The sequence below is a fragment of the Leptonychotes weddellii genome, chromosome 4 (assembly GCF_054177405.1).
Source record: "Leptonychotes weddellii isolate Sample4059 chromosome 4, ASM5417740v2, whole genome shotgun sequence".
Lineage (NCBI taxonomy): Eukaryota > Metazoa > Chordata > Mammalia > Carnivora > Phocidae > Leptonychotes > Leptonychotes weddellii.
In genome coordinates, this window is record NC_138372.1 from 15,298,264 (window position 1) to 15,311,229 (window position 12,966).

Genomic DNA, 12,966 nt, shown 5'->3' on the forward strand with positions numbered 1-12,966 from the left:
TGATTTATTGAATTCATAAGGCCTATGGTTTCTCTTAGGGGAAAAAATCACATTCTACTGATATAATTCATTCTTTAGAAAAACTTTAGTGTCTGTTTAATAGTTTATACTTTTTGTTATTTGCAAGTTGAATTCTTGTTCTGATTTTTTCCTCAGTTATTAAAATAAGTTAATTTACAAATTTTAAGAATTACCTTCTTTTTAAAAAAGATAGTCCCTACTTTTGCCTGTTTTAAATCTTACAGAATCTTTTTTGTTTGTTTGTTTTGTTTTCCACCAGTACCAGGAGATAGGAATTCCAGTCCTGCCCCTTCCGCTGCTACTAGTAGAGCAAGGTGGGTAGCTCCTAGTCTGCAGTTTATTTGTTTTTAAAAAATAGGCATTTTTATAATACAGGTATCAAGACAAATTGTACTCAAACAGTAGGGCTAGATGTTCTTAAATATATTCTGAGTAAACTAAAAATATTATATAAATTCATAAATGTTCCATAATATTAAATATCATGGTATAGATAGGGTTTGGGGTGATTAGAACTGAAAACTTTACATTCATTTTATGAAGTCTTATAAATAAGTGAACTTTATTTTTTAGAGCAGTTTTAGGTTTACAGCAAAATTGGAAGTACAGAGTACAGTAGAGTGTTCCCCACACCCACACAGCCTCCCCCACTATCCCACAACGCAGTTTGTTACAATCAGTGAACCTACATTGACATATCATTATCACTCAAAGTCCACTGTTTTCATTAGGGTACATTTCTGGCATTGTGCATTCTATGAATTTTGACAAATGTGTAATACAGGAATCCACCATTGTGGTATCATAAAGAATAATTGCACTACCCTAAAAATCCTCTGTTCCTCGCCTATTTATCCCTGCCTTCCTTCAGCCAGTGACAACCACTGATCTTTTGACTGTCTCCTTCGTTTTGCCTTTTCTAGAATGTCATATAGTTGGATTCATTCAGTATATAGCCTTTTCAGATTGGCTTCTTTCACTGAGCAATATGCATTTACCTTTCTTCCATGTCATTCTATGGCTTGTTAGCTCATTTCTTTTTAGTGTAGAATAATATTCTGTTATCTGGATGTACCACAGTTTATCTACCCATTTACCTACTAAAAGACATTTAGATTGCTTCCAGGTTTTGGCAATTATTAGTAGAGCTGCTATAAATATCTGTGTGCATGTTTTTGTGTAGACAGTTCATTTGGGTAAATATCAAGAGCACAATTGTTGGAGCATATGGTAAGGATATGTTTAGTTTTATAAGCTGCTAATCTGTCTTCCAAAGCAGCTGTACCATTTTGCATTCCCATTAGCAATAAATAGGAGTTCCTATTACTATAAATCCTCACTACATTTGGTATTGTCAGTGTTGTGGATTTTGGCCATCGTAATAGTTTGCTTTAATTTGCAATTCTCTTATGACATATGTTGAACATTTTTTATACTTGTTTTTTATACTTGCTATCTGTATCTCTTGGTGAGATGTCTGTTAAGGTTTGGTACATTTTTGAATCAGGTTGTTTCCTTATTGTTGAGTTTTAAGGGTTCTTTGTATATTTTGGATAGTAGTCCTTTAATAGAGGTGTCTTTTGCAAATATTTTATCCTAGTCTGTGGCTTGTTTTCTCATTTTGTTGACATTACCTTTCACAGAAAAACGTTTTTTAAAATTTTAATGAAATCTAGCTTATCGGTTATTTCGTTTAGGGATCATGCCTTTGGTGTAGTATCTAAAAAGTCATCACTGTACTCAAGTTCATTTCCATTTTCTCCTATGTTATTTTCTAGGAGTTTTATAATTTTACATTTCACATTTAGGTCTGTGATCCATTTTGAGTTAAATTTGTAAAGGTTTGGTGGTCTGTGTCTAGATTCATTTTTTTACACGTGGATGTCCAGTTGTTCTAGCACCATTTGTTGAAATACTATCTTTGCTGCATTGTACTCTTTGCTTCTTTTTCAAAGATTAGTTGACTATTTTTGTGAGCTAATTTATCTGTTCTTTCACCAATACCACATTGTCTTGGTTACTATAGCTTTGTAGTAAATCTTAAAGTTGAATAGTGTCAGTCCTCCAACTTTGTTACTCTCCTTCAGTACTGAGTTGGCTAATCTGCCTCTCCATATACACTTTAGAAACAGTTTGTCAATATCCACAAAATAACTTGCTGGGATTTTGATTAGGATTGTGTTGAAACTAGTCAAGTCGGGAAAAGTTGAAATTTTGATAGTACTGAGTCTTCCTGTCCATGAACGTGGAACATCTCACCATTTACTTAGTTTTTTTTTTTTTTTTTGATATCTCTCGTCAGAGTTTTGTAGTTTTTCTCATATAACTCTTGTACTTATTTTATTGGACTTATCCATAATTATTTTTTATATTTCATTTTTAGGTGCTAATTAAATACTAATTTTTAAAAGATTTATTTATTTATTAGAGAGAGAGTGTGCACGCAAGCGTGAGCATGTGATGGGGATGGGTAGAGGGAGAGAAAAATCTTAAGCAGACTTCACACTCAGCACGGAGCCCAATGCGGGGCTCGGTCTCATGACCCTGAGATCATGACCTAGCTGAAACCAAGAGTTGGATGCTTAACTGTGCCACCCAGGCTCCCCTTAAATAGTGATGTTTTAACTTCAAGTTCCAGTTCATTGCTGATATATAGGAAAGTGATTAATGTTTGTATATTTACCTTGTACCCTGCAGTCTTGCTGTAATTGCTTATTAGGGTTTTTTTGTTGTTGATTCTTTTGGATTTTCTACATAGACAAACATATCATCTGTGAACAAAGACTGTCTTATTCCTTTCTTCCTAACCTATATTCCTTTTATTTCCTTTTCTTGTTTCATTAATTAGCTAGAACTTCCAGTATAATGTTGCAAAGCAGTGGTGAGAGGGAACATCCTTACCTTATTAATGATTTTAGCAAGAAAGCTTCAAGTTTCTCTCTATTAACTATAACATTAACTTGGTTTTTTTGTAGATGTTCTTCATCAAATGGAAGAAGTTTCTCTCTATTCCTAGTTTGCTGAGAGTTTTTTTTTTTTTTTTTAAGGTTCTCTGAGCACCTTTTATGTAGTTTGAATTCTAGGTTGGTTGGGCTTTTTTTTTTTTTTTCCTTCTCAACACTTCAATTATTTTATTCTATTCTCTTCCTACTTGCATGGTTTCTGAGGAGAAATCAGACGTGATTCTTATCTTTGCTCCTCTACAGGTAAAGTGGGGTTTTTTTTCCTCTTTTTCTGAGATTTTTTTTTTTTAAGCTTTCATTTTTTTGTAGTTTGAATATGATACGCCTAAGTGTAAGCAAATGAATAGAGAAAGATATATCATGATAATACTAATCAAAAGAAAACAGGGGTAGCTATATTAATTTCAGACAGAACAGACTTCAAAATAAGCAAAGTTATCAGGGATAAAGAGGGGCATTATATAATCAAAAAGGGGTCAATACTTCAAGAAAACATAATCTCTCACGTGCATATGCCTAACAACAGAGTATCAAAACAAGGAAGGCAAACTGAAAGAGCTGTAAAGAGAATTAGGTGAATCTACTATTATAGTTGGAGACTTTAAACATCCCTTTATCAGAAATGGACAGACCTAGCAGGCAGAACACCAATAAGAACATAGTGGAAGTCAACAGCACTATTAGTCAATTGGATATAATGGGCATCTATAGACTACTTCATCTAACAGCAGCAGATTACACATTCTTCTCAAGATCACATGGAACAGTACCAAGATAGACCAATTCTGGACCAAAAAATACCCTTAACAAATTTAAAAAAAAATAAGAAACCATACAATCTCTGCTCTCAGACAACAATGGAATTAAATTCAAAATCAATGACAGGGTGCCTGGGTGGCTCAGTAGGTTGAGCGTCTGTCTGACTTCGGCTCAGGTCATAATCTCAGGATCCTGGCATTGAGCCCTGTGTCATGCTCCCCACTCAGCAAGGAACCTGCTTATCCCTCTCCCTCTGCTCCTATCCCTGCTCATGCTCTCACTCTCAAGTAAATAAAATCTTGGATATTCTGTTCTGATTATATCCTCAAATTCAGAGATTCTTTCCTCAGCTTTTCTCAGTCTACTAATGAGCACATCAAAGGCATTCTTAATTTGTTGTTTTTGACTTACAGCATTTCTTTTTCATTTTTTTAATTTACATCTCTCTTCCGTTGTTCATCTGTTCTTGCATGTTGTCTGCTTTTTTCCATTAATGCCTTTAGCATTACAGTTTTTAAAAATTCCTGGTCTGATCATTTCTGACGTATCTGACTGTGGTTCTGATACTTGCTCAGTCTCTTCAGACTGTTTTTGCCTTTTAGTGTGTCTCGTATTTTTTTCTTGAAAGGTAGACATAAAGTACTGGGTAAAAGGAATTGTGGTAAATAAGCATATAGTGATGGGATGGTAAGATGTAGGGGAGGAAGTGTTTTATAGACCGATGATTAGGTCTCAGTCTCTTGGTGAGCCTGTGCCCCAGGGCTATGAACTTCACCAATGTTTTTCAGTTCATCCCCTCCTGCAGGGTATTTCTCTTCCCCCAGTTAGGTTGGAATCTGGTAAAATAGTTTCTCCTGAAGCTAGGCCTTGTTAAGAACAGAGTGCTCTGGCATATTTCAAAATGGTTAGTTCTCCCCCGCTCCTTCCAGAAGCAGGAGGGAATTTTTCGCCTGTATTCACCCCTTAGAGCTCCTAGAGGTAAAACTCAAAAGTTATGACTTGGTCCCTCTGGAGTTTTTAACTCAGACTTGTCCACCCTGAGCCTCCAGCAATTTGTCAATTTCAGTTTTTGTTTTCCTTTTCTGGTACCAGTTCCCTGGGATGTATCTGTTGGTGGGTTTCTGCTCTGAGAAGTTATGATTCTCTCTATCTGCCTTTTTCTCCAGTTTGGGGGACAGCAGTTTTGCCCTGTGACCTCAGTTCTCTGACAGATCTAAGAAGAGTTGTTGATCTTTCCATTTGTTTAGCTTTTTACCGTTGTCAGGATGGAATGGTGACTTCTAAGCTTCTTACGGGCCAGACCAGAAGCCAGAACTTGGAAATAGTTTTATTTTTATTTTTTCTTTAAAGATTTTATTTATTTATTTGAAAGAGAGAAAGAGAGCACACAAGCATGAGTGGGGGAAGGAGCAGAGGGACAAGCAGATTCAGTGCTGAGCACGGACCAGACGTGGGCTCCATCCCATGACCCTGAGATCATGACCCAAGCCAAAATCAAGAGTTGGATGCTGAACCAACTGAGCTACCCAGGCACCCCTATTTTTATTTTTATCTTTCAGCTTCAAATGTGGGAAAGTGAAATAGTGGTGGAAGGGAAAGGGGATCACCCACAATCTTGCTAACAAAGAAGGCAGCCAGTGTTATTTTGACGTTTGGCTTTCCACCCTTTTGTCAGTGTATTTTATTTTCTTTCTTTTTTTTTTTTTTTATTTTATTTTCTTTATACAAGTGAGATTATAGGATTTGGCTATCATCATAAGATCCTCAAACCCAAAACTGAACCACATGTCTTCTTCCCAAGACTGTTTTCTTATGTTATCTGGATCATCTCAGCATCCACTCCCACTCGACCAGACCAGGACCTGGGAGCGGTCTCTCTCTTCCCTCACATCTACTCAGACTTTAAATCATGACAGTTACATGTTCTAAATATTTTTGGCTGTCTCTTTCTCTCTCTTCTCTTGCCCCTTCTGTGGGTCAAAGTCCTTATTGATTTATCTCTGAACTCCTGCAATAATAGAGCCTGTCTCTAGCATTATCCCCCTCAATTCTGTGCAGATGTCACTTAGGTGATCCATTTAAGATGCATCTTTGACCATGTGACTTCCCTGCTTAAAGCCTTTCAAACCCTTCAGTGGCTCCTCGTTGCCTTTCGGATAAATCCAAGCTCCTAAGCATGGCCCGTGTATCTCTCTGTGGCCACAACCCCTGCCTGCCAGATTTAGCTCCTGATACTCCCTGTCCCCTGCTTATGTTCCAGGATCACTGAATTCCTTCCAGTACCCCCTGCACCCCTTCCTTCCCACTACTGGAGATGTTTTCTTGTCTGTGCACCTCATGCAGGCTCCCTGCCCGGAGCGCCTGTTGTCTCACTCCCTTCACCTCACCAGGGCCTACTCATTTATTCAGGCAGCTCAGCTCCTCCTCCAGACCTTACTCTGACGGCTCCACACCCCTTTTCCCTAAGCTGGGTTTCTGGGTACAAATCTCTGCCATTATATCTCCTTCCATTCATTGATTCATTACACCAGCTAATCAACAACATTTGTGTGAGGCAGAATTTTAAGCACTGGGATATAGCAGATGATTTTTAAAAGTTCCTTCCCTAACAGAGCTTACATTCCAGTGAAGGGAGATAGATGATAATAAGTAAAAATATATGTCAGTAGGTGATAGTGTAGTGATGATAGAGTAAGAGGGATGGAATGTTCTGAGGTTGGAGAGGAGGCTGGTATTTAAAGGACATGGTCAGGGGAGCCCTCAGTAATGATGTGGCCTTAGAGCAGAGACCTGCTGGAAGGGAGAGTGAGCCATGCACACGTGTGGAGACACCTGTAGATGAACATCTACAGACTGTTCCATGATCGGTAAGGAAGGCAGTGTGCTTAGGGCCGAATGGGTAAGGGGGAGGGTAGTAGAAGGTGGCGTAGAGAGTTAATGCCAACCAGCTTATGAGGGCGGTGTAGGCCATTAGAAGAACTTTGGCTTTTTGCATTTACTCTGAGACCAGAAGCCAGGGAGGCTTCTATGCAAAGAAGGGACAAGCTCTGGCTGCATGCCAAAAAGAGCCCTCTGACTCCTGGATTGAGGTAGGGTGGCGTAGGGGTGGGGCTAGAAAGGGGCAGGGGTGTGGAGACCAGTTAGAGGAGACTGCTGCAATAGGCCAGATCCAAAGTGATGGACGCTTAGACTGACGAGCGCAGAGCCAGTGGAGGCAGCAGGAAGTGATTGGGTTTGGGGTATATTTTGAAGGTAGAGCCAACAGGATTTATAAAGGATTGGATAAGGAGTATAAGAAAAACCCTGGAGTCAAGGATGACTTCTAGAAAGACAAAATTGCTGTGGAGTAGGAAGATGGCAGGAGAGTTTTGGATATAAGTTTAAGCCACCCATCAGGCCTCTGATCGGAGACGCTGAATGGGTAGCTGGAGGTGTGCATCTGGACTCCAGAGGAGAGGCCCGAGCTCAGGATGTCAGCCTGCAAGCTGTCAGCATTCGTTGACATTTCAAAGGTGTGGAATCGGATGAGACAGAAGACGAAAGGGGAGATGACTGAGTCCTGGAGCATTCCAAACTGTAAAGGCCAACATGATGCAGAGGACCCAGCAAAGGATGCTGGGAAGACGTGGCTCGGGAGGTCACGGGAGAACCAGAGAGAGCAGGAGCGAGCGAAACATGTGTTTGAAGCGGGAGGGAGTGACGACCTGTGTGCGTGTTGCAGATAAGTCAAATGAGATGAGGACATTGTGTTGCAGATCTGTTTATATAGTTGCCTCCTTCCGTTGGCTGAGAATTCACTGGAAGCAGGAACGCATCCAGCAGTGTATTATCTACAGTCCTGAAGTGGGTGATATACAAACGCCATTTAACGGCTCCTTTGCCTCAGGCTGGTTGTCTCAGTACCTCTAAGCTTCAGTCTCATCTGTAAAATGGGGAAGGTGTGGTATCTTTTCCATTGAGTCATCATGAGGATCCAGTGAGACTGTCCAGATGAAGCACGAAGCATAATCCCTTTCATAGCATTACGCCCGTGACGCTCTCGTCAGCGTTATTAATCTAGCGTCCCTGGCGCAGCGCCCCTCCTGTTGAGCAACATTGGGCGAACGCATGTGTGAGTTGACTGTTTGTTTGAATATTTCATTCAAGGTCTTTCCCTGTGTGCTTGTGATATATTAATATAGCACTTTTGGGGTTTCTCTAGGAGACAGCACTGATCCTCACAGAGTGGGTTCTGGAAGAAGAGAGGGCGAGAAGTCCTCGGGAGCAGAGAGGAGGCGATGGAGCTCCCCAACTACAGCCGGCAGCTGCTGCAGCAGCTCTACACTCTGTGCAAGGAGCAGCAATTCTGTGACTGCACCATTTCCATCGGTGCCATTTACTTCAGGGCCCACAAGCTCGTCCTGGCTGCGGCCAGCCTCCTGTTCAAAACCCTGCTGGACAACACAGACACCATCTCCATCGATGCGTCTGTGGTGAGCCCCGAGGAGTTTGCCCTCTTGTTAGAAATGATGTACACTGGCAAACTACCCGTGGGCAAGCACAACTTCTCCAAAATCATCTCTCTGGCCGACAGCCTCCAGATGTTTGATGTGGCCGTTAGTTGTAAAAATCTTCTGACCAGCCTTGTGAACTGCTCTGTTCAGGGTCAGGTGGTAAGGGATGTCTCCGTACCATCCTCAGAGGCATTCAGGAAGGAACCGGAGAAGCCTGAAGTAGAAATCCTTGCCTCTGAGGGCGCTGCAGAGTCTCGTCCTTCCCTGGAGGCTTCTGCCCCTCTAGGGGGCCCTGTGAAAGCCGAGACTGAGGACGCAGAGATGAGTATGGGGCCTTCCAGTGCCCAGGAGATGCAGGGGAACATAGATACCCCAGTGGAGACTCTTCATCCATCTGAAGTTTGTTCCCCCTCTCCTGCTGTACAAGCCTTTAGAGAGGCAAAGGGGGCAAGCACAGAGCCAGGTAATCTTCATTTAATAGTTCTTTTATAATCTGTCCTTCTATTGTCAATTACTACATCCAGTGATCTTTATGAATTTTTTTTGTTTCAATGATAAATTTACTAAAATCCACTGCTAGATAGGAAACCAAAATCCAGTCCAATCCAACACAGAATCCAAAGCAAAACTCCCACTGGGGTATTCTTCTTCTTTTTTTTTTAAGATTTTATTTTTTTTAAGTCATCTCTGTACCCAACATGGAGCTTGAACCCATAACCCTGAGATCACAAGTCGCATGCTCCCCCAGCTGAGCCAGCCAAGCACCCCAAGGGGGCATTCTTCTTTTTTTAAAGTGTCTGTGTTTTTGAGTGATGGAAGGCTGAGGATGAGCTACGGAGCAGAAAAGCAATACTAAAATAACAATGTACTGGGGAGGGGGGTGGGAGGATGGGTTGGTCTGGTGGTGGGTGTTGAGGAGGGCACGTTCTGCATGGAGCACTGGGTGTTGTGCACGAACAATGAATCATGGAACACTTCATCTAGAACTAATGATGTAATGTATGGGGATTAACATAAGAATAAAAAAAAAAAATAACAATGTACCAGCGGTGTTTTTGTTTTGAGAAAGAGAGAAAGAAAAAGAGAGCGAGTGGGGAGGGGCAGAGTGAGATGGGGAGAGAGAATCCCAAGCAGGCTCCATGTCCAGTGAGGAGCCTGACTCAGGGCTTGGTCTCACGACCCTGAGATCACGACCTGAGCCGAAATCAAGAGTCGGATACTTAACCTACTGAGTCACCTAAGCACCTCCGATATACCAGTTTTGTTGCTTACCCATTATTCTAACCAGGATGAGGACGGCACAGAGGAGGAAGCTGGTAGGGACACTGTTTTCTGTTACCCACAACTGATGTGCTAGGTGTCAGTTATAAATGCAGCATACGACCTAAAGGTTGTCAGCTTAGACTTTTAAAAATCATCTCAAGTAATGAATCACTGATATTTTTTTTTTATTTTGTTTTGTACTCAGAGTATGAGAGGAAACACCATCAGCTGAATTTTCTTCTAGAGAATGAAAGTGTCTTCTCTGATGCACTCTTGGTTACCCAGGATGTTTTAAAAAGACTAGAAGAATGTTCGGAAATTAAAGGTGCACAGGAGGAGGTAGGTACCATGAGTTTTATTTGTTTGCGGATGTAGTGTTCTCTGGATGCCAGACCAGCTTCCCATACGGGGCAGAACTATGAAAATGCAAAATACTCCAGGGTCTTAGTTTTTTCAAACTTTAATTTTTTTTTTAAAGATTTTATTTATTTATTTGTCAGAGAGAGAGAAAGAGAGCACAAGCAGGGGGAGCGGCAGGCAGAGGGAGAAGCAGGCTCCCCGCCGAGCAAGGAGCCCGATGCAGGACTCGATCCCAGGACCCTGGGATCATGACCTGAGCCAAAGGCAGACACTTAACTGACTGAGCCACCCAGGCATCCCTCAAACTTTAATTTTTTTTTGATATTTATTTTCTAAAGGGCAGTCTTGCAAAAGTACTAGGCAAGATGCTTTCAAAACTAAGTTATATTCTGATCACCAGGCTTACAACCAGTTTTGATCCAGGATACTTAACTGATCATACCGTTTCCTCCTGATTAATCAGGATAAAATGAGGCAGAAAGTAGTCATGGATAACCCCAAATCAAGACTGAATGATAAAAACCAGAGCAGAACAATAAGAAATACTCAAAACAAGGTATGAAATGGACTTAATGTAAACCTTACATAGTAAATTGCATCCAATGTTTAAGAATACAGTGGCCATTTTCTGACATAAAACCACTAACGGTGAACATTTATTGAATACTTACCTTGCTATGCTTGGCACACACGTTACCACATTTAATTCTCACAAAAATCACCAGGGTGGGTACTATTTTACTATTTTTTAGCCCCGTTTTACAGATGAGAAAAATGGTTTCAGGTATATAACTTGGCCAAGGCCGCAGAGCTTGTAGGACTGAGCAAGAATTCAAACTCAAGCATTCTGACTTTAGAGCGGTTCCCTTGCACACTGGGTTTTACTGCCAGTAGGGGAAAATGATACATGTATGTCATGTATGTAGAAGTGTTTAGGAACGGCCCAACAACGGCCCAGTGGTTATCAAGCTCTTATTTCTTAAATAACTGGCCTTTTCTTTCTTTCAATATCTCAGTGAGACGCATCCCCACAGGTGGGCTTCCTCACTGCCTGACTTCCCATCCCTTGAACGTCCACAGCCACTTTAGAACTCTTGCTTCGCCTTTCCCCCAGCTGTGTGTCCCGTGCTGAGCGGGGCTGGCAGAGCCGGTGGGCACTGTCCCCACAGGCTTGCTCATCTGCGTGGTGGGAGGCCTCCCATGTCGCTGTAGGCAATTGCATGACTGTTAGTTACCTTCATCCAAGCAGTGAATGCCTTTCTACTATGTAAGTATTTCCCAGATTCATAGCAAGTGACTTTAAAACAGCAACAACAACAATTCAAGGTCAGGTATTTCTTTTAACCATGGTTAATTGACAGTTGACTGTAAATTACTTTCTTGAAAGAACAGCTTTTCATAACACTGGGTTAACCCCAATGACTCTGTTAGGGAGGTGACAAGTTGTAAAACCTTGATATTCTTTATACCGATAATGCTGAAGGACATTATGGTTTTATATTTTTGCACGTGGATGTTCTCTTAACTGTTCAATCTATCGTTTTTGTTACAAGTTTGTTACCTGGATGGCTTAGAGACACACCTCTTCATTTTCCCTCTTGGGACTTCTTCTCTACTTAATTCTGGTGCCCGAGGAGCAGCAGCATAGATCAGCAGTACTCAGATTATTAGGGTTGCCTGGATACTCACTTGAACTGTGTGTTAAGCATTTTTTTTTCTAATGCTGATACCTAAAAGTGTCTGGCAAATAACAAGTGCTCAGGGGCGCCTGGGTGGCTCAGCTGGTTGAGCGTCGGTCTTCAGCTCAGGTCATGATCTCAGGGTCCTGGGATCGAGTCCCGCATCGGGCTCCCTGCTCAGTGCAGAGCCTGATTCTCCCTCTCCCTCTGCTTGTGCTCTTCTATCTCTCTGTCAAATAAATAAATGAAATCTTTAAAAAATAAATAAATAAATAGCAAGTGCTCAAGAAATTTTTGCTGTACATGGTTTCATCCAACATTTTTTTCCCCTCCCAATTCTTGTCCTAATCTTTTGGTGACAATAACATTAGTAGTACTTAGAAAGAACACTGATTCACTGTTGGGGATCATTATAGGCTTATGTTATTTCTTCCTCGGTTTTAGAGGTCAGAGTAAGAGCTCTACAAATCACTTGGTGGTGGTATTTAAAACTGATTCTGTTATATTCCATAATAAGCCTTTCAGCTGTAGAAAGAAAGAAAAAATGTTTGAAGAGCATAAGCTTCCATTAAATAAAGTATATAGAGTTGGTAAAGTACTGCTTTGTACTCAGGCCCTGTGCTTCTCTTTCTCTTTTTAACTTTCTTTTAGATCAGTTTATTAAGGTATGATTGACATACAGCAAGCTGTATGTATTTAAAGTGTACAGTTTGATAAGCTTTAAAACCTGAAGCCATCACCACAAGCAAGATATGAACATATCCACCACCCCTAAGTTTCCTTATGCCCTTGGTAATCCCTCCCTCCTACCCCTTTCAACCTGCCCATCTCCAGGTGACACTGACCTGCTCTCTCTCTGTGGATGAATTTGCATTTTCTAGAGTATTATATATGAAGGGAGTCATACAGTCTATATTCTTTTTGGTCCGGCTTCTTGCATTCAGCATAATTCTTCTGAGGTTTATTCATGTTGTTGCATATTTATTCCTTTTTATGCCTGAGCAGAGTTCCATTTAGTGGATATACAATTAGTTATTCAGCTCTACCATTTGCTAGTGTTGTGACCTCAAACAACTTAATCTCTGTAAGCTTTAATTTCCTAATTTGTAAAATGGGAATGTTGTCACCTACATCACAGGATCATTGTGAAATTAATAAAGATTATTGATGGAAAACTCACATTAAAATGCCAGGCACAGAGAAGGAGCTCAATTGGTGGTGACTGCTATTGTTTGTTTATACGTTAACTTTGTATTTTTAGACTTAGCTGACCTTGAAACCCCCTTTTTACTTAATGCCTTATAATATCCTAGTGCCATGGTCATCTGTTCTGACACATGAGATGGATTGCTGTTACTTTAAGCTTAATTTGTAAGTCATGCTTTCAAATAGGGACCATTACCCATTTGGAAGTACCTTCCTGAACTG

At 40.9% G+C, this 12,966-nt stretch overlaps 1 protein-coding gene across 5 annotated transcripts in view; it reads left to right on the forward strand.

Annotated features, from left to right (window-relative positions):
* The window catches only part of ZBTB40 (zinc finger and BTB domain containing 40), a 73,168-nt gene that overhangs the window by 28,224 nt on the left and 31,978 nt on the right, over positions 1–12,966 (forward strand). For 4 of the 5 annotated variants that reach the window (XM_081817695.1, XM_081817696.1, XM_081817693.1 and 1 more), the window contains 2 exons: positions 7,945–8,699; positions 9,705–9,838. In XM_081817695.1, the coding sequence (XP_081673821.1) occupies positions 8,021–8,699; positions 9,705–9,838 (813 nt within the window). In that variant the 5' untranslated portion in view covers positions 7,945–8,020. Of the gene's footprint in view, positions 1–280; positions 336–7,944; positions 8,700–9,704; positions 9,839–12,966 lie in introns of all 5 variants that reach the window. The other variant, XM_081817694.1, reaches the window with a different exon arrangement.